The following is a 21,301-nucleotide window of genomic DNA, read 5'->3' on the forward strand; positions in this document are numbered from 1 at the left end:
TCTTAATTTAACCCATATTTATTAATCTGTATATCGCCATGTGACTGTGGTTTAATAGCAAGATTCTAACCAGCATCTGTCTCAGGCAGAAGATCCATGGCATCTCCCACTCTGCCCTTCCTCCCAGCATTTAGTTCTGTCTTCTCTGCCTACCTAAGTTCTTCCCTATCAGGCCCAAAGCAGTTTCTTTTTTCATTAACCAATGAAAGCAACACATGAACATAAGAACCTCCTACACCACACCTAGTCTCCAAATACTTCACCACTGGCCAGCTCTGCACTCCTACTTCCTGCCCATCACAGTGCTGCATGGACACATTCCCCTGTATCCGCTTTTCAGATGACTTGAATTTGGATTGTGCAGTTCACCTGGAACCCCGCCTCTGCCTGCTGCCACACTAGGGGAGCTGCCTGGACACCTGCTCAGGCAACTGTCACAACTATGCATAATCCTCAGCAGCTGTCCTCAACCAGGCTGTGCATTGACTGTGTTCTCAGCCCAGACCTTGCCACAAAGTGACAGCCAGCCATCCAGTTCAATGTCACTGTCAACAGACTTGATGAGGCTACTTGAATCCTTAAAAGGGGGAATTAGCCTAAAAGAGAGAAAGAGAAAGAGAGACTTTCTCCAAGATTATAAAATGGGAAACAATATTATGATGGAGGGAATTAGGTCTTTGTGTGATCCTACTATGGATGGTTTGAAAATGGAACCATTAAGTGAGACGGTAATTGACTTAGCTGGGATTAACGTGATGTCTATTATAATCATTATTGGTTTGGTAATTCTTGTTTTATTCCTAAAAACATTGGTTGATATTATTACCAAATGAGACACCTTGACTAGTAAGTCTAGGCCTTGAAAAACTTATTAAAACAGATAATACAGATATTCAGATATTGACAGAGAAATTTAAGGAGAAGCAACCCACCAATACATTATGAAATTAAAGAGAAAGATTCCAACATTATCAAATAACCAGCCTTAATTTATCCAGTAACCAATATGAACAACCACCAAACGCCAGGTATCCCCAAGGCTATGGAAGAGCTCACTGGGTTCCTGTAAAAATATTAGATTTGAGGAGACTGGGGAAGTGGTAATCTTATATGATACTCATTCATGTTTTGTGCGGCAGATGTTAAATTCATGGGCAACTATTAATAGAATTGTCCTAAAAAATCTGAGAAGACTTAGTTAAGCAGTATTGGAACCTGATACTCAATTACAGTAGAGGCTCAGAGGGAAAGATGAGGCTAGGACCATTGAACAATGAATTAGGGCTAGAGCTGTTGATTTCCCAAGACCAACTTCTGGGAGAGGCAGATTATGTTGATGTGTGAAGACATTCTGTGGATTCCAGACAGAAAAGAATATCAGATGTCACAAGAGACATTGTCCCCAGTAGGAAAGATGACAGAGGTCAAACAAATCGGAAGGAAGACTGGGCACCCTCCAGCTCCCCATCTGAGGTGTGGTTGCTCTCACTTGGGGTTTAAAACACAATCATAGAAAAATTCAGTTTCTCGCAGAAAGCTTACACGAGTACTTTATTGGCAATGTCTCTAAGGAACAACATTAGCGCTGTATGTGGCTGGTGTCGTGATTCAGTGGGGTGCAGGGGTCAGGAGTAGGAAGGCATCAGTGTGGTCTCAGAACGTCAGGACAGTCCGGATACTGAAATATGAGATATAAGATGTTGGTTCACATTCCCAGAACTCACAGTGCCCAGAGGGTAAATAAAGCATGTGTTATGAGTCTCAGTGAAAACCATCCATAACAGACATTTCATGCTGGCTATTTGTCATACACTTTGTAGAAGCCTTTTAGGCATTGTCTCATTTAAACTTCATCCTAAGCAGTGGCACTATGAGGTCGATTATCATATTTTCTCCATTTTAGAGACTGTGAAAACTGAGGCTTAGCCTTATAAAATGCCCTGGGTCGTACATGTGCGTGCAGAATCTGAACGGTCACAGAAGTCCCATTTTTGCTCCTATCCCATTTCTCCTTCATTTCTGTTGGCCATTTCCCCTACCGTAAAAATAAACTCTTTCCCCCACCCACCCCATACAAAGAATCTTAAAGCTCACCTCTTTCCAGAGCGAAGCAGCTCAAACGCCTCATTGATTTTCTCAAAAGGTAAAACATCGGTAATTAACGGCTCCAATGGAAACTTGTTAGCCATGAAATCAGCCACAAGCTTGGGGACAGAATCTTTACTCTTAAAGCCTGAAAGGAGAGAGCAGCACCGTGAGATGCAGCCAGGGGGCAGGCAGGAGAATTAGACAAGAGATCTTCCAGAGAAACCAAGTTCCTAACAGTGCCCATGCTGCCACCTGAGCGGCAGACGCGGGACTCAAAACACCCTCTGCATGGCGTTAATGTCTTATAACATGCCACCTGATGTCAGGGTGCCTGGCTGGTGATGGCAGCTTAGTAGATCTTTCCTAGAGAAATCATATTGCAGATGTTTATAGCCAAAGGAAGGGAGTGTTCCAAACTTCAGTAAACATCACTGCCTTGGGCTCTCTGTATCCTGTGAGGCATTTTTGGGCCTAGAGAGACACAAGTAGAATGAGCCAGGAAAGCTCCTTCTATGGGGAGCATAGCAGCCTCTCTTGGGATTTCCTGCATCAGTTCTTGCTATGTAGAAAAAAGTGATTCTCATGTTGCCTTCTACGAACTTTTCTGTTACCAAAGGGAAGAAATTCTGAAAAAAGTTAGGAATTGATCCTCAAAGCTGGGGAGATGGTTCAGGCAATAAAGTTCTTTTTGCTTTGTTTTTTTTTTTTGTGACATTAGATTTTTATTGATTATCTGGGAATTTCGCACAATGCCCCTGATCACGCTCATTTCCCAGTACTCCAAGGTCAACCCTGCAACTCTGTGACATGTCCCAAGGAAAAAAATATAGCAAGTCCAATTTGTGTTGCCTATGTTCTCACTGGAGCATAGCCAAACTCCCAGTGGCCAGCTTCTTAAAGAAAACCGAGTCCTTCCTCGCCACCATCCCATCAGAACCCACTAACTGTGGAGAGCCACACTTGAGCATCCTTGTAAAAACTTTTAGGAATGCAATTCAATGGCATCCTGTCTGGACTGTTTATTACAGGGGTAGAGCTTCAGGTAGGGGGAGAGATTGTCATTGAAGCTGAGTTTATCTTCAGAATAAAAAACATAACAAAAAAATAAACAAAACCCAGTAACATTAAGCAGTGGATTCAGTGCTGGGAGAGGCTGTAACTCTAGGTCTGGAGGGAGGAAATTGGGAGATTCCTGGGATTGGCTGGCCAAGAACGCTAGCTAGCCTGACCATGAGCTGTAGGCTACTGTGACCCCAGTGAAAATGAACAAGGCTGATTGCTCCTGTAGCTACATCAAAAATTCTCTGACTCCACACATATCCATACATATCTACACGTCCACTATGGCACAAAAGAACACATACAGAACTTGATCCTCAGCTGTGAATACATACCACCAAATATTGCTCCTTTCCACGTGCGTCCCAGCAACAGCAACAAGGGGTTCACAGAGAGGCTTTGAGAATGAGGAGGCACCCCAACAATAACACTTACGCCACATGATGCATGGCTGCTTAACAGGGAAGACATCTGGAATATAAATAATACTTAAAGTGGATATTCTTGAGGTTTCTACTCACGATACAGTTTCATGTCATATGAAGAAACGTGCAGAGAAATATTTTGAGAAAAAAATTGATTGAATGAATTTGTGTTCAATTCTTCCTTATCAACTAATAAAGAAGCAAGTCTCATTGGGAGCCTGTGCAGTCTGGGTCCTCCAAGGAGAACACTGTTTCCTCATCACGTGACTCTCAGGCTGCCTATGCATAGGTTCACTCACTGTCATTGTCCATTAGTTACAGTTTTGAAGTTTGCACTCTAAGACAGAATTTAGATGGTGAAGATGTAATGGTGACAGCATCAGAAGTTGTCTCTTATCTATTTGTCAACCTCCCTTTTTAACACATCCCTATTGTGAGGCTTAGATCAAGAACGGGCAAGTTTTCCGTGGCTGTGAATCCAGGGTGTGCATTGGTTTTACATTATTCTGTTATCTGTAGACATCCAGGAAGTTTTCACCTTTCAATTGGTTATTTTAGAAAACATTTTATAGTAAAAAATGATTTACAATCTTCAAAGATTCCCAGTCTTTTGATTTTGAAACGTGACATATAGAAAACCAGATGTCCTCAGAACACATAGGAATCAGACTTTTGGATCTTCACATCCACTGACAACCCAGGCTCAGATGAGCAAACACGGAGACAGTCTAGTGAATAAGAGACGAGCGATGGCCGTGAGGAAACCAGAACCCTGAGCGTTGAAGGACTCCCCATCCACAGAGGAGACGCTAGCCTCCTTGACATCTTGTCTCAGTTCAAGGCTGAGAAGAATGCCAATCTCAGGGCACCATTCCCATTCTCTTCTAACAACTCTGCCAAGGCTTTCTGGAGGACCTCAGTAATGGTGATTTTTAGGTTTCTGGGGATTCCTCTCTAGAACGCCTGAGGTCTTAGTTTGGCTGATATGTAATAGAAAAATGTTCTTTAGCCATGCATGGTGTTTTCAACTATATGAATCATGTATCTTTCAAAACTACAAGCACTGTAGGCTTGGCAATTGTCTTTCTTATCATTAACCCCAGCTGACCTTAATTGAGTGCTTACCACATGGCAACTGGCTCCATGCTAAGTGTTTTACATTCACTATGTAATGTATATCATAAACAACCCCACAGAATGCGTATCTCTTAAATTTAGGGAGTATGGCAGAATCTGTGAATTCTATTTTAAAAAGTTTTTACTCCAACATGTAGATCTGGGTATTTTTGTGTCCCGGCACTCGGCAGTCTCTGTGATGAAAACATGGTGATCCATTAAAACAGCCACTCCTCTACATGTTTGATGCTAATGAAATAATACTTGGCCTCATATTACTAATTATTCCTTTTGGCCACATGATGAGACTTGAAAATGCTTTTCAGAATAGTTAATTTCAAATATTATATAATATTAAGAATGTGGAAGAAAATCTTTTCATCCATTAGGTCCATAAATTGTTTTTAAATTCCCTTGATGAATTGATTTTTAGGGAAAAAAACCTCAATGAAAAGCTTTCCTGTATTAATGGAGGATTATTACTTCAGACAAATTTGTAGAACTTACAAGTCGAAAGGTGTGTCAGAACACTGAATTAATCAATATGAGAAGGAAACAGGAGATGGAAAATTACCATCTAAAATAGCTTTCTGCATGAGATTTCTATTCTTCTGTCTGGAGCACATTATGGATGGCAGAAGGACAGATCTCAAGGCATGCCACAGCACCTACCGTGGTGTCAATGCGACCGATTACTTCAAAGGAGAAGTCCACCCCTCCATCAGTCATCTCCTGGATTACTTCATGGATGGGTTTGTTGTAGTCTAGAGGGTTGATGCACTCAGTGGCACCCAATTCTTTGGCCTTCGCAAACTTGTCTTTGTTGATGTCCACAGCGATGATCCTGGCTGCTCCAGCTGTTTTACAGCCAATGATGACAGACAGACCGACACCTCCAAGGCCAAACACAGCACAGGTGGAGCCAGGGGTCACCTATGTGTGCAGAAAATTCAAAAGATGGACCAAAGAGTGATTGCTAGGCAGTGCTCCATGCTGCACAAGGCACCTTGCTTTGTCCTCTGTCATGGCCTCTCAGATGTCATTCCACCTGCTTCTAAAACCTCTTCAGGCTATAGCTACCCGAAGGGGTACAACAGTGGTTCTCAAAATTTGTTCTATATTAGATGTATCTGAGGAGTTATTTTTTTTGTTAATCTCAGGATCCAGTAACAGCTTCTACAAGTTAATTGGATTCTCTTAAGGTAGAACCCCATTCTAATCCACTGGGAATTGCCTGTGAGACCAGCTATACTGGCTGATCTTTGAACTCCACATAAAAATCACTTTAATCTTCAATGGTCACATAATAACATCTTCCCCATACACACAACAAATTTGTTTAAGTGAAACAAATGATCATGGTTACTCTAGGAAACTACAGGGTAGTCCAACCACCCTTCAATCATTAACTCCTTGGTTGGCTATCGTTCAGTAGTCACAACCAGGGTAACTGGAGTAGAAGTCATCTGGGCAGCACTGACAAGTCATTCCTGGTTTAACAGGAAAGAGGACAGGAAACTTTAAGAAAATACATCAAGATACCAGTGTTATCTTTGTGAGACTTTAAGCCTGACTTTTTTTTTTTAAAGAAGTCAATGAAAAATACTGAAATAAACGCTGGTCTTTATTTTAATAACAATGATTGAAATCCTTGGTCACAAGGACTCTTGGCTTGCGAGGCTTACTCAGTCCTCCTGTTGAAACAAGGAGTAACTACATATAGTGCTAAAATGAAAAAAAAATTACAGAGTGTATCTATTTCCATAAACATTTACTTTCTCATAACTCAGAATCAGCATCATTTTCATTTATAATAAAGACATGACTTTTCTTAAGATTTCAAATTCCTTCTGGGCTCATTTTTCTATCAATATTTTAATCAACACCATCAATCTATGAAAATAATGTGGGAGAATCCTAGAGTCATAGACTGAGATTTTAAAGGATCTACTAACAAACTTGCTCAGGATATACTAGGTCACACACAGTTGAGGTTAGCTAAAGGAGCTGTCTCTCATGTGATGTGCACACACTAAGAGACAGAAACTGTAAAAAAGGTAGACCTCTAACAGAACAAAAGTTTAGGTTTGCTGGGAAAATGTTGCTGATAAGGTTTGTTCTCAATGTCCATAAAGAAGGAGACAACCCTGGCTCCAGCTGGCCTTTATCAGATCTCACGTTCATTGTGATGCTCTTTCAAAGAACATCAGGCAGCTCAGAGGGGCTGCCCTGGGACAGTGCCTTAACTCCTGGTTCATCACTAAACCTCGGTTTTCTTTTCAGGAAATTTTCACCACGCAGGCAGGTTGGCTCTAGGTAGCAGTGCTGGTCTTTATTTTAAAAACACTGGTGACAGCATTTGTGCCGTGCAGATCTCACCACTTTGGCTTACTTTAGAGATAACAGTGATGACATCTCCACTTTAAAATCTTCCATTTGTCCCAAATGGCCAAGTGTTCCAGTTTCTGACTCTTTAAAACATGTTTTATTGCTCAAGTGTATCTTGGGACTAGGACATAACAGAGCTTTACAGACAACAGCAAATGCAAAGTGTTAAAGTTCCAGATCTACGTAAGTTTCAAATAATTTCTATGAGAGCCCAGTTTCTTTGGGAAGTAGGCAGAACTGGATGCATATTATTATAGAGCTTTTCTTTGAGTGTGTGGAGGGAATTCTTGCTGGAGTTGGACAGACTTATCTTTTCTACAGAAACACTCTCTGGTGCCTGTGAGCAATCTCCTCCCTTTGGTCCCAACAATACGTACATAGCTCGGTCCATGTCCATCTTACCTTGGCGACTTTGACGGCAGAGCCATAGCCAGTTGAGAACCCGCAGCCGATGAGGCAGACTTTGTCCAGGGGTGAAGCCGCATCGATTTTAGCCACTGCCATCTCATCTACCACAGTGTACTGGGAGAAGGTGCTGGTGCAGATGAAGTTGTGGATTGACTTCCCCTTGCAGGTGAACCTGCTGGTGCCATCAGACATGGTCCCCTGAGGCTGTGACAAACTGGCCAGTGCAAAACAGCAAATAAAGGACATGAGACAAGGGAAAACAAGAGTGCAATCTAATTGTTCAAGAACACAATAAATAAAAACAGTGTGTGACCTAATTATGCAAGAAGAAATAAGAAACCTACCTTGTTACACATAAGTTGCCCTCCGTGTGCTTGCAGATTCTGCAATTTCCACATTGGGGAGAAAAGAGCGGGATGACTTTATCACCTGGAAGGGGAACAATAAGATGCTTAAATGTCTACCCAAGAATAACAAGCCAGGAATATGAAAACTACATGTAGAGATATGTGTCCTTGGAAGGTTTCTAAGAAATAGAGCCCAACTGCACTACGTCATGCATGGGCATCGCTCTTCATCCAGGTTGCTATGTGCCAGAAGTTTCCAGAAACAAAAGGGAAATGTAAAACAGCCCATCTACTGATGAGCGACTAACTTTCAATGTGTGCCTCATTTGCTCTTGGGTGCTTTCCACGTATTAGGCCTAGTCAACCCTTAGATATACTCACTGCTAAGTATAAATATATACTTTAGTTGCCATGAGTTACTAAATTCCCATGAGATGTTGGACAATTCTGAATTTTTTATAATAGTTAAAATGAAACTAAAATAAGATCAAGCACAATATAGGAAACATTTCATAATAAAAATAAGACAAACTAAGCTTGATCATAAGATAAAATTCTAATGAGTATTTTGATAGCTAGTTTTTTACTTCTTAAAAAGATTTGTCCTGATTTTATGTACAAGTCTGAGGATCCATGTGTGTATGCGCTTGTGTGTGTCTGTGTATGTGTGTGTGTCTGTGTGTGCCTGCCCTTGAAGGTCAGCAGAGGGCGTTGGATCCCGAGCAGCTGGAGTTACAGGTGACTGTCAACTGTCTAACAGGATGACCTCGCCCAGTGAGTTGTTTCTCCATCACCATGTTTTGGTTTTTCAAAGTGATTGTGCTTCTCTTATTATGAAACGAAAGCTTTAAGAATAATCTTAGTTGTTTTTGAGGACGCAGACTGAAATGTGACAGAGAAGGGACGACTTGCTCTGGACATCTCAGTCCTCAACACTGAGTAAGAGGTTTCCCCTGAGAAAGAAAACGTGAATTTTTTTTAGATAATTGTTTATGAACTATCAATTTTTTCTGCTCTAGACAAAGCCTCCTGAGAAGTAAATCTATTGTTCTACTGTTAGTTTCTTTTTCCAAATAAAGGAAACACCAATACTTAACTCCAGCCAGACGAGTTCTTTTCTCATTTTCTGGTTATTTGGAATGCAAGAAATGTCTGACTCTACTGGCTAATGTGATCTTTTTGGAGATGAACATAATTTTGTTTTTAAATCACATGTGCTACCTATGTTATTGTACAAATCAATGACCTGATCACTATGCTTCACAGATAAAATGAATGTGTGATGACACCACAGAAAATATATTTTTAATCAACCTTTACATCCAAACACAAACAAAGTTAAAATAAAAACATGAATAAAGTAAAAAGCAATGTGCAAACCACCACCTTCAGCCCAACTAGTGATAATACAATGGTGTTTATGTTTGTAGGACTTTAGCTACATTTTTCTGTCTGTGGTTTCCTCTTATATTGTATTATGTTTCTATATAGAAGAAGGAGGAACATAAAGGACAAGAGAAAACCATGATGTGGATGCAATGCGGTTTAACCTACGGCATCCTACAGGAGAGGCATCCTGAAGCCAGGCGAGCAATCGAGTCTCTGAACTCAGCACAGAGCAGCTTCCCTACATCTAGGCACTAAGAACCTGGACCTGCAGGTCTTGCCTTTGTACCATTTGTAGGTCTGCTTGGATCCTGAAAAATCCCCGGTGCTAAGTGACACTGAAGTGGAAGTTAGGAGATTATGAACTCTGAAGGTCACAGTGGAGACTCTCACCCAGCGCCTGACGTGTTGTCAATAAAAATAGATATAGAAAGAGAAAAGACATGATTGGATGCCCAGGACAGAGGCATGAAGGGAGGAAGAGGTGGAAACCCTGTGACCTTGTGCCAGATTTCAAGTCTCCTACTGCCTGGCCTCCTCTTTTGGGATGGATGTGCTTGGATCAATCAGAGAGAAAGCACAAACCCTGAGGGTAAAGAATTCTGTACCTGGTTTGACAGAAGTCACCCCTTCTCCGATGCTCTCCACAATGCCAGCTCCCTCGTGGCCTAGAACTGCAGGGAGTGGCGTAGGATGGTTTCCAGCAACCACGTGATCATCTGAGCGGCAGACCGAGGTGGCCACCATCTACAGATTAGAGATAGAGTTTGTTGAGCCATGATAGCGATTGAGAAGGTTTAGCACACGTATTCTGAAACTGTGCTTCTGAGGAGCCTGCTAACCATCCCTATTGCTTGGAATTCGAATTAGGTCCTAGTTTTCCCGTCGTTTTGTATCTTTTCTTAGTTAAACAGCTTAAGGATCAAAGATCATCCTGTGGATTAAGGGACCCTAAAAAATGTAGTTTAAGCTGGGTGGTGGTGGCGTATGCCTTTAATCCCAGCACTGGGGAGGCAGAGGCAGGCGGATCTCTTGTGAGTTCGAGGCCAGCCTGGTCTACAAGAGCTAGTTCTAGGACAGGAACCAAAAAAGGTACGGAGAAACCCTGTCTCAAAAATCAAAGAAAAAAATGTAGTTTATACAACATACAAAAAAATGTATACATTGCTATGGAGTTAAAGCTAGGAAATGAGCACCAAGAAATTACCTAATATTACCTAACTACCTAATATTAATTGCTTTTGGACTCAAGATGTTTAGCACTTTACAAACACTTAAACATTTTTAAAAGTTTTCGAGGATTGTGTTAAATTCGATTTTCAGCAGCTGAGGTCAACAGCTAGGCTCAGCAACAGGCTCATTCATTGTTGGGGTGAGCATATGAAACGGGATGTTAATGGACAGTTGGACACATATATGTGGTATTTTCTGAGTTTTTCAAACCCAATATTTCGACGGTAGAAAGGGACTTAACCTTAATGCGGACTTCATGGGCCTTTGGAGGTGCGACTTCTATGTCCTCGATGGAGAAGGGCTTCTTGGTCTCCCATAGCACAGCTGCTTTGCACTTGATCACCTGGAAGATGAAGGGTTACTGCAGCTCCAAGGGGATCACCGCAATTGTGTCCCTCTATTTCCTATGCACGGCATCTGTCCACAGGTCTGCCACCCATTGTTATATAGAAATGAACACTTCTCATTTACAAGGCGTCAAAACACCCTGAGAAACCTGTGACACCGTAGTAGAAGGTCAGGAAGAGAAAGGGCATACATCGGGATGCTCTTTCAGGCAATGTTTGTGCTACATGTTTTTCCCTTGAAGTCATTAGTAGTATTCTGAAAGAGGTTGTTTGACTGAAATCATTGGATTGATGTGGGATTATCTTTTATATGCTGTGAGTCTACTCTATTACCATTGGTTAATAAAGAAGTTGCCCTGGCCTATGGCAGGGCAGAATATAGCCAGGCTGGAAGAGATATATAGAGAGAGAGTAGGCAGAGTCAGGGTGATGCCATGTAGCTGCCTAAGGTGAAAGACCGACAACTGAACCCTAATGGTAGACCACAGACTACCACAGCCATTTCTATTAATACCTAGGTTAATAGAAATGGATAATTTAAGATATAAGAGCTAACTTGTGCCATTGGCCAAACAGTGTTGTAATCAGTAAAGTTTCCATGTGGTTATTCAGGTCAGGGCAGCCAGGAAACGAACCAACAGCCTCCGCTTACATTGGATATATGTTTAATTTTAAATTATAACTATAAATATATTTCTGAAGTGCTACTTTGTGCATTCTAGGTAAGTACTCTGTCACAGAGAACTCCCAGGCTTTGGATTTCTGAGACAATATTCTAACGAGCTTCCCAGGCTGCCCTTGAACTAGGAACCTTTCTGTCTTGGCCTTTTTAGCACTGAGATTTCAGGGATGGTCTATCATACCTGGCTACATTGTTATTTTCCTGTTGTAGGCAGTATAAACTCAAGCCTATGATTACCATAGTGCTGTTACTGACCCTGCACTTAAGAACCTGGATTCCCTAGTCCCTCGATTCTTGTTAGGTTGATAGGACTGGGTTTCCATTTATGCTGCATGAACTCAGTCTTTCTTTTAATTTTTTCAGTCATTCTTCATTCTAACTACTTTTCCTTGAAATGTGATATGCCATCCTAAACATGACCAGGAGTGAACTGGAACAAAACTACTGGCGACTGCCCCTTCTGTGATGATTCTCCACCATCTCTTCTATACCGAGTCGTGCCACAGTGGACGCAGAAGTCTCCAACCCCCGCCCCCCGTTCTCACTGTGAGCTGTTGGACCTTTGACCCACTCCTAAAACAGCCCCCGTGCCAACAGAAACACTGGTGTTATAATTAGGCACTTGGATAGCACAGATCAGTTGTTTATGCTGAATGCCTGCTTGCATGATCGGTACCACACACAGACTCAAGAAGGAAGTTGACTTTGTGGTAAACGTAGTACCATATGTATGTATTCTTACTGTTGATAAGTGATTCTGTTTTTCTTAGAATTAATTTTATATAAAAGCTGAATGATTATTTTTTAATCAGAGAAGAGACAGTTCTATAGAGCTTCTAGAGATTTTATGAGTTGTGCAGCAATGGACCCTTCCAAATCACAGCCTGCATGGGAATGTAATCTTACCGTGGATGATCTTAAAGCATTGAAATCAATCTACCGCTTGTCAGAAATTTTATTAAAGGTTAAGAGATGGACAGTTCTTTAAGTTCCCAAATCAAATTCCTCTTATGAAATGTTTATCAGACTTTTCTGTTTTCATGAGAAAGCTATGATTACAAAGAATAGCAGACTATGGAATTGTGATTTGAGTAAAGCCTACTCTGATAAAGATCTCTTTACAACTTTCTGTTTACAAGGTAGTCACAGTTGCTCAGAATGAATTCCCTGTGCTGCAGAGTTAGTGAGGAAGTGAGGACGGCCCCGGATCTAGAGTCTGTGTGCTCTTGTTAAAGGTCTTTAGCAGCAGCCGGGCTGCACAGTCGTGCAGTGCACACCCTGTGCTATAGCACACATCACACCCTGCCTTCAGTGCACGTCATTTCTGAGTTAGAAGTCAGCATCTTTTAGCAAGTTAGTGAGAATATATTCCCAACAGCAAGATCTTTTCCTTACTTTTCCGGCTGTGCTCATGCTGTCTGTCCTCGCTGCTGGCAGGAGATTGATGGGTCCCTGCAGGCTCTTCCCTCCTGCAGTGCACTGGGCCAAGGTTGCACACATATTGTTATCTGGAGTGTCAGCTGATGCCACACGTGATCTGGCCTTTAATGACATGCCCATCAGTTTATTCTCACTGCAAGTTAAGTGGAGGCACTGTCCTGTCTAGGAAACTTTGTTCTGGGGATGTGATGTTGGGGATATTCTGCTTTCATTAGGCTCCCCACTTCCTTTTGCATCTATCTCCCCTCTCTCGGTTCACTCTTCCCCTGTCTCAGCTGCACTCTCCCCTTTCTCAGACAGGTTAGAGATCTGCTTTCCTTTGCTGGGAAAAGCAGTAACTTAAAGTCTACATGGAGCATAGTAAGGAGGACAGGAGACAAAGCGGGGCAGATGGGGTGGACGGACAGAGCTTCAGGGGAGGAAGGGTTGGTGTCCATTCTTCTTCAAAGCAAAGAAGCACCCTCAGCCACAGCAAAGTTGCTGAGACCCCTGCTATCTCTGCAGCCCACACTACTGATCAGCATTGACCAAGGACCTGAGGCAGCGTGGAGCTGGTCCAGGGGGTGAGAGCCATGAGTAAGAGACAGACTCCACTCCTGCCAGGAGACAGTGGCTGCAACATGCCCTGTCCCTTCTACTGAGAGAACTTGGGCATATCTCCTTGCTCTATGCCGTGGTCTCCTTCTCTGTAAGATAAGCATTAGTTAGAGTGTCACTTCAATGACTGTGGGGAACGAGTAGAACAGTGCACACATGTGCTGATCATGGAGCCACATGGGTAGGGGCAGCTCAGTGAGTTACAGCTACAACTGGCATGCGTGCCCTTCTGTTACCTTTAAGAGTTCCCTGCATATCTATGGATTACACAGTAATGCAAGTGCACAGTTTTCCTCTGAGGCACAGATTGGTAAGAAGCTAGCGGATATCTTCTATCTTCCCAAACTCGAGTGGGCATCCTTCCTACATTATTTTGTGATATTAAGAGCAACATTACAAGGAAGGTTTTCCCAACCAATTTTAGAGGTGAGGCAAGAGAAGTATGGAGATCTCCCAATGCCCTTTCTAAGACAGCAAGAATGGAACTGTGGGCGGGCAGGCTGGTGTTACAGAGTTTTATGGTGTGGACACGTAGGCATATCATTTAACATAAAGAAAGTGGACCTTGTATTTTAAACAACTGATCTTTGGGAATATGATTCATATCCCCACCCTCTCTGACTGTCCCTCTCTCCCTCCTTACTTTCCCTTGCCCTTCCTCACAACTCTGAATGAGCACTGTTGGTAATTCTACTGTCTTTTGCTAGAGTCTGTCACTCATGTGGACCAGGTGTCCAGTTTGGGTTGGTGTCTAGTTCTGACACTTTCAAGTATATCAAGAGGACTGAGATGTCTTGAGGGTGGACAGCCACACTGTCTTGCAAGGTGCCATAAGCTGGTAATCGGTACTGCCAGGACCTTAACACACAGCTCCTTGATTAAGATACACATGCTCTCTGTACTGCCAAGAGGACGTGGGGCAGTCCAAAGTTTATTCAGCTCTGTACCCACAAAGGTAGCCTCCATATTTTGTAAAGCCCAAGAAGGGAAAACTATAGAGATGGCCTGAAGCTCAGGAGGTATTCTTTTCAATTTCAGACTTTTCTAGGTCAAAGATTTTGGCAAAGTAACTGTGGTTAATATTTACTTGAAAGTAATTTAGGAAAGACAGGGTAATGCATTTAGACTTTGTGAGTGTGTGTGTGTAAAGAATCTAGGAGCCTTCAACTGCTACCAGCAGCAAAAATTCTACTTCCTGGGTTAATGTTCTTAATAAAGACTAACCCAACACCAGACATTGAGAATTTGCATAATATTCTACTTTGACACTGAAGCCAAAACTAGTGAGAGAGTGGCTGTGAACTTTCTTTCCCAGGCTTAGAATGTATCACCAACTTGGATACTAATTTTGATGTAAAGAACATGAAGAGAGTGTTGGCAATATTTGTCTCCAAATGTCGCTGTTCAGGGTCTTAGAAATAATGTTAAAGATGTTAAAAAGCAGAGGCAGGCAGGAATCCTCTGCAGTGTTCTGAGTACCAGCTAAGAAGCTTGACATGTGCAGTGGAATTCTGTAGATCATGCAGCAAAGGCTTATGAATACCATCCGCCTAAAGGCGGTGCAGAAGCAAAAGCACAATAGAATATGGTTACTATGCTGCAGATGACAGAAACCCCACAGACTTAGTTATACAGAATCAGAGCATTGTAAAATATAGACATATTTTGAAAATCATTATATAAGAATTAATGGTAATTTTTCATATCATAGTGCTATTTCTGTTAACTATCATATTAAAATTGCAGCCAAAGTTTTTTTTTTTCAATTTTTGAGACAGTGTTTCTCGGAAGCTTTGTAGCTTGTCCTGGCACTAGCTCTTGTAGCTCTTGTAGACCAGGCTGGCCTCAAACTCAGAGATCTACCTGCCTCTGCCTCCCGAGTGCTGGAATTAAAGGCATGCACCACCACCACCCAGCTCACAACCAAAGTTTACCAGGAGGCTGTTTTACTCTACTCAGTTCCTGGGTGAACGGTGTGTTGTGCAGAGAGACCGTCCCTGGGTCTGTAGTTTACGGTTTTTCCCATGGTTTCTTCCAGGACTTTCAAAGTTTTCAGTCTCAAATTAATACCTTGGGCCCACTTTGAATTGATTTTTGTGTAGGGAAGAAGATGAGGACGGTAGTTTGATTCTGCATATGACTTTATGGTTCTCCTCAAAACATCTCTTGGAGACTGATTTTTTTCATTTTGTTTTGTTTTCCAGTGTATGTTTTCAGCACCTTTGTTAAAATTCAGTTCAGTATATTCAAGTAACTATAAAACAAACAAACAAAAAACAACAACAACAAAACCCCACAGATCTCCCCTCATGAGGCTTTCCCATTGCAACCTCTCTGCAGCAGTCCCCACAAGCTCCACAGGCATCTGTTACCAAGCACTACCACAGTTAGCCCCTCACCACTGCTCAGCTCTGTGCTCTTACTTCTTGCCTAGCACAATGCTGCTTTTACACACTTCCCTGTGTCTGCCTTTCAGATGGATGGCTCTCTGGCTCCTGGGATCCTTTACACTGTGGATTGTGTGCTTCCCATGAACCCCCTCCTCAGGCTGCTGTCCCCCTAGGTTAGCCCCCTAGACACCGGCTCAGGCAACTGTCACATACTCTCAGCTCACAGCTATGTAGATTCAGCAGTGCCTGTCCTTTGTGCTGTGTATCGCCTGTGTTCTCAGCCCCGACCCTGCTACCCGATGACATCCAGCCTTATACTTCAGTGTCATCGTCAGCAGATTTGGTGGGACTCTGTATGATTCCACAAAGGATGATTTGGAAATAGAACAATTAAATGAGGGGATAATTAACTTACCTGGGATTCATGCAATATCTATTATAATCATTATAAGTTTGGAAAATCTTGTTTCATCCCTGAAAAAATTGGTTGATATAAGAGCCAAATGTGAGGAATTGACTGATGAAATTTGGGCTGTACAAAAAGTTATAACTAACAAGTTCCAAGCCTTAGAAAAACTCATTAAAACAGATAATAGAGATATTCAGTTAGAGGCAGAGGAATTTAAAGGAGAACCAACCTACTATTATGTAGCGAGCTGCTTGGTGTCACACCTGATGGAGATGTATAATCAACTCCTGAGATGGCCAAGACCTGACTTATGCTATGATAACGCAATGATTATCAGCTGCCTGCATATGCGTGAACCTATGGGCAGTGCCCACCTGGCAGTTCGGGGTTGGCAGCCCATGCCTACTTAAGGGCTGGGAGAGGTTTGCCCAGGGAGAGAGGGAAAGAGAGAGGGGAAGAAAGGGAAAGAGAGAGGAAGGAGAGAGAGGGAGAGAGGTCAAAGAAAGGGGAGAGAAGAAGGAAAGAGTGAGGTCAAGGAGAGAGGGAAAAAGAGAGAGAGAGGAAAGAGGAGAGAGGGAGAGAGAGAGAGAGAGGAAGGAAAGAGAGAAGAGAGAGGAGAGAGGGGAAGAGAGAGAGAAGTGTAAAAGGTCCTGGAATAAAACTGCAGTGAGAAGAGCTCTGGTGGTTGTGTCATTCCTTGCTGGTCGAGGGTGGCCATGACACCATTACATTATGAAATTAGAGAAAAACATCCTAAGGTTATCAAATAACCAGCCTTAATTTATCCAGTCACCAACATGAACAACCACCATAATGGCAGGTATCCTCAAGGCTATGGAAGATCTCACTGAATTCCTGTGGATAAGGTTAGATTTGAGAAGATGTAAAGAAATGATAGTCTCATATGGTATGCATTCACCCTTTGTGAAGCAGATGTTAAATTCATGGGCAACTAATAACAGAATTATCCCACAAGGTTGGGAAGACTTGGTTGCAGCAGTATTGGAGCCTGATCCACAATTACAATGGAGGACCTGGGGGAAAGATGAGGCTAAGACCATTGAAAAACAAAGTAGGTCTAGAGGTATTGAAATATCCCAAGACAAACTTCTGCGGGAGGGTGATTATGTTGGTGTACAAAGACAGTCTATATATAAAGAGCACACCTTGGCTCTCTGCCATCCAGCAGCTTTGGATGCTTGAGACAGAGTTGAAGAAGTCAGAAAGAGAACTGAGTCATTTACTAAATTTATGCAAGGCCCAAAAGAAACCTTTACTGGTTTTATTACAAATGTTGACTTCAGCTATAAATAGAATGATAACAATTCCAGAAGCTAGACAAATACTGACTGAATCTTTGGCTTTTGAAAGGTAATTTACAATTTAAAAAAAAGGGTAATCAGTACCCACAGAGTAATGGATCTGAGATATAGTCGATGTCAAAGCTCATAACCATGATGGTACTTGGATAGCAGTGGTGATTTCCAAAGGCTTGAAGAAAACTCAAAATATCATATGTTTTAATTGTGATGAACAAGGTTACCTAAAAAGGATTGTAGGCAAGGCATTTCTAGAAAGAGTATTTTTTTTTCTATCAATAATTCAAACAGAATGATCCTGCCTTCTGGACTGTGGATAAGTGTGGCAAAGGCCAACATTGGGCCAATGAATTGAGTTCAACAAGGGACACACTAGGTAACATTTTAACATTGGGAAATAACTCGGTGGAAGGGCTATCACAGGCCCCCATGTAAAATTGGCTTAATCATTATCTGTCACCATGGGGGAAACTCTTCCACCAAGAAATTAAAGGACCTAATGACTATGGTAGAAAAAAAAACATACTGCCCTGGATGACAGAACAGCTTTAGAAGATAAAATACAATGGACTAAGGGCGATGCAGGGCTATGTGGGTATCTCCCTGTCAGGTTCCCTCCAGGGTTTGGCTCACTGAGGACAATTCCCAAAGCACTGTTAATGTTAAGATTCAATTATTTTGCTACTGAATGTAGCTGGAATCACAATACATTTATGATGGAGATTCACTATATGGCCTTTAGTAGTGTGTTTATATTGCAAGCCTTAAAAAATTTGCCTGGAGCAACTTCTATAGTAGCAGCTACAAGGGAGTGACCTACTATTGCTAAAATTTCCTCTTTATGGACAGAAAATGAATACTGGCAAAGAGGTTTTAGTAATATTTGGGATAGATTAACAATAAATATCTCAAAAGCAAGAGAATTCAGTTTGCAAAGAGAACTAACTGGATTCTTCCTCACATTGTACAAAGAATACCAATTTTTGGAATCCTTACATTCTGTATTTATACAAAAAAATCAGGAAAGGCAAGTTATAAATCATTACATTTAAGTAAAGTAGTTCAAAGTCCTTATGATACTGTTCAAAAGTCAGAATTATATGCATTTTCATGGTATTATTAGATTTTCCAGAAGCTCTTAATATGGTTACAGACTCTCAATAAGAAGTAAGAGTCATTTTATATATTGAAACCTCTGGATTCATTCTAAATTATTCAGAATTTTGGTATTTGTTTAATTACAATAACTAATTAGAAACAGAAATTATCCCTTATATATAATACATATCAGATCTCATACAGATCTACCAGGTTCTCCAGTACAAAATAATGGTGAAACTGATGAATTATTAGTAGAAAATGTGCTAGAAACCTCAGAATTTCATAAGAACCAGGATGTGAATAGCAAGGGTTTGAAAAAAGATTTTTTTCCATCACTTGACAACAAGCCAAGGAAATTATAAGAAAATGTCCTACTTGTTCTTTGTATGACCAAACTCCACTACCTGCAGGAAATAATCCAAACGGTATTCAAAGAATTGAAATTTGGCAAATGGTTTTGTTTCATTTTGCAGAATTTGGAAAATTAAAATATTTAAACCATACCATAGATACATATTTAGAATTTCAATGGGCAACTGTTTTGAATTCTGAAAAGACTGACTCTGTCATGACACATTTATTAAAATTTATAGCCATCATAGGGATACCTGTACAAATAAAGACTAAAAATGCTCCAGTAATGTCTCTTGTAAAATGAAACAGTTTTTTGTATATTACAACATAAAACATATTATAGGTGTACCACACAATCCAACAGGGCAAGGAGTTATAGAAAGATCTAATCAAACTCTAGATTTGCTTAATAAACAGAAAGAGATAATAAAGACCCCCAGAGATAGATTGTACAACACTTTATTAAGCTTACATTTTCTAAATGCTAATGAGAAGGGAATGAGAGGTCCAGTGAGACACTGGATAAAAGAAAAACACTGCTGAATTAAATTGGCCTGTATACTTTTATGATGTGTTTACCTCAGAATGGAAAGTGGTTTTGCTTTTGTTTCCACAGGAGAAGAAAAGCTATGGATACCTGGATACCATCAAAAATTGATAAAGGTAAGATCTTCTGATTTGAAGAGGTGATAGTTCATCAAACAGCCTGACCATTCAATCGAAACTAACTTATACAACTTACAAAATGCTTTTCATTTGATCAGATATAACTTGTCAAAAGGGAAACTCCCCAAAGTTAGGGTTGAGGCAGGTTTTTTTTTTTTGTCTTTCCAGGAGAATGAAGGCATCTAGCCAAGAAATCTGAAGACCATTGAACAAATGAGACACCTAAGGAAAAAGGACAAATTATTCCCAAGAGGTTGGGTAGGCAGTCTTTTTCTTTCAGTGTGTTATGAATATTTGTCATCATTTAGGGAGGTTGGTTACAAGTTGCTATTGGTAATGGTCAGGAAAAAAAATCTGAGCAAAGAAGAATGGATTCAGGGATCTTGTTCAGAAAAGGAAAGGAGGATATAAAGTGTTAGGATAAAAGGGTAGATGATTGAATATACTTTTAACCCAAAAAAGCCTACTAGTCTTAAATATTTTACATTGGTATGGATTCTTGTATATTGATACAAATTTGAGGTTATTTTTGTTATATTGTATATATACTCTTGCTTAAGATATATTTGTTAGAACCTACTGTACATACATTTCTACTCTTGTTCAAGGTATTATACCTATATAGCTCATTTAACAATCTAATGTAAATTTCTAGTCTTCGAATGTTATTATTATAAACTGGTTAGAATAATAAAGAAATGCAGGTTAATAGTTAGTCACTCATTACAATAAAACTTGTAGTCATGTTAGGTATGCTTTCTAGGTTAAACAGAGATATATTTTAAATAGACAGGTGGCCTTCAAATACTTCAGAGATCTACAGAATATGGCATTTAAGATATATTTTAATAACATAAGGTTTTTTATGAGAACGAGACATGCCTGCTTCTGGCAGCATCAATCTACTTCAAACAAGATGATAGGTATTGAAGAAATGGAGTTTACTTTCTTTGTGGTGAAAGTAAGCCACTGGGCAAGAAACTGCCCTTGCTTCAACTGCTGACAATGTGCTGTACAAATTAGACAAGCAGGACACAAAAGAACGTGACTGCCAAACTTTGCTAAGGCAAGGTGAGGTAGTCCTTTAAAAATCATGCCTCACAGAAAAGTCTGTCAGATAGTCGAGGCCTTCAGGCCAAAGATGAATGCCCCAGTTTTACAGAGGAACTTTGGGTGACTGTCCAGGCAGTCACTTGTTTCTGCCATTTCTTACTTTTGGAGGTTGTTTATTCTGCACTTCCTGTTTACTCAGATAATATTATATCCTTATCAGGTCCCTGATGGTGTTTAAGATTAGATAGTTATAGTTCTCCTTGCTACCAAATTCATAAAAGAAACTCACAAAAGAGGTGTGAAGTATATAAGGTTGAGAAACATAAAAATTAGCTTTGCATTGGTAATGCAAGTTAGGATAGAAAGTGAATTAGATACAAAACTTTGGACTCACCAAGAATGACAGATAATGGAATATTTTCTCTGAATTTGTCAAATGCAAATGGACTGGACATTGTTAATGTAATTCTTGCCTACATATATTTGGTATATA

At 40.8% G+C, this 21,301-nt stretch overlaps 1 protein-coding gene and 1 long non-coding RNA gene across 2 annotated transcripts in view; one reads left to right on the top strand and one right to left on the bottom strand.

Moving 5' to 3' along the window:
* Positions 1 to 19,753, top strand: part of LOC142854866 (uncharacterized) — a 226,639-nt gene extending 206,886 nt beyond the window's left edge. Inside the window, exon 4 of the long non-coding RNA XR_012911380.1 lies at positions 19,706 to 19,753. This is a non-coding gene — a long non-coding RNA (uncharacterized LOC142854866). The remainder of the gene's footprint in view (positions 1 to 19,705) is intronic.
* LOC142853820 (alcohol dehydrogenase 1-like) lies at positions 1,524 to 13,016 on the bottom strand. Its single transcript, XM_075978990.1, has 9 exons — positions 12,875 to 13,016; positions 10,692 to 10,793; positions 9,826 to 9,964; positions 7,829 to 7,913; positions 7,479 to 7,698; positions 5,361 to 5,621; positions 3,483 to 3,618; positions 2,095 to 2,233; positions 1,524 to 1,678 (listed from the first exon to the last, which is right to left on the bottom strand). Exons 1-9 carry the CDS (start codon positions 12,977 to 12,979, stop codon positions 1,654 to 1,656), a joined length of 1,212 nt encoding a protein of 403 aa, XP_075835105.1. The 5' UTR covers positions 12,980 to 13,016; the 3' UTR covers positions 1,524 to 1,653.
* Positions 19,754 to 21,301: the final 1,548 nt, after the last annotated feature.

The sequence above is a fragment of the Microtus pennsylvanicus genome, chromosome 7, assembly GCF_037038515.1.
Source record: "Microtus pennsylvanicus isolate mMicPen1 chromosome 7, mMicPen1.hap1, whole genome shotgun sequence".
NCBI lineage: Eukaryota > Metazoa > Chordata > Mammalia > Rodentia > Cricetidae > Microtus > Microtus pennsylvanicus.

Bases quoted from the DNA above. Each gene is read 5' to 3' on its own strand.
- LOC142853820 (XM_075978990.1), bottom strand. From the start codon at position 12,979: ATGTGTGCAACCTTGGCCCAGTGCACTGCAGGAGGGAAGAGCCTGCAG. The intron at 10,794-12,874 runs GTAAGGAAAAGA...TTCATCTTCCAG, and splicing joins GCATGAGCACAGCCGGAAAA to GTGATCAAGTGCAAAGCAGC. The intron at 5,622-7,478 runs GTAAGATGGACA...CTGCACACATAG, and splicing joins CTGCCGTCAAAGTCGCCAAG to GTGACCCCTGGCTCCACCTG.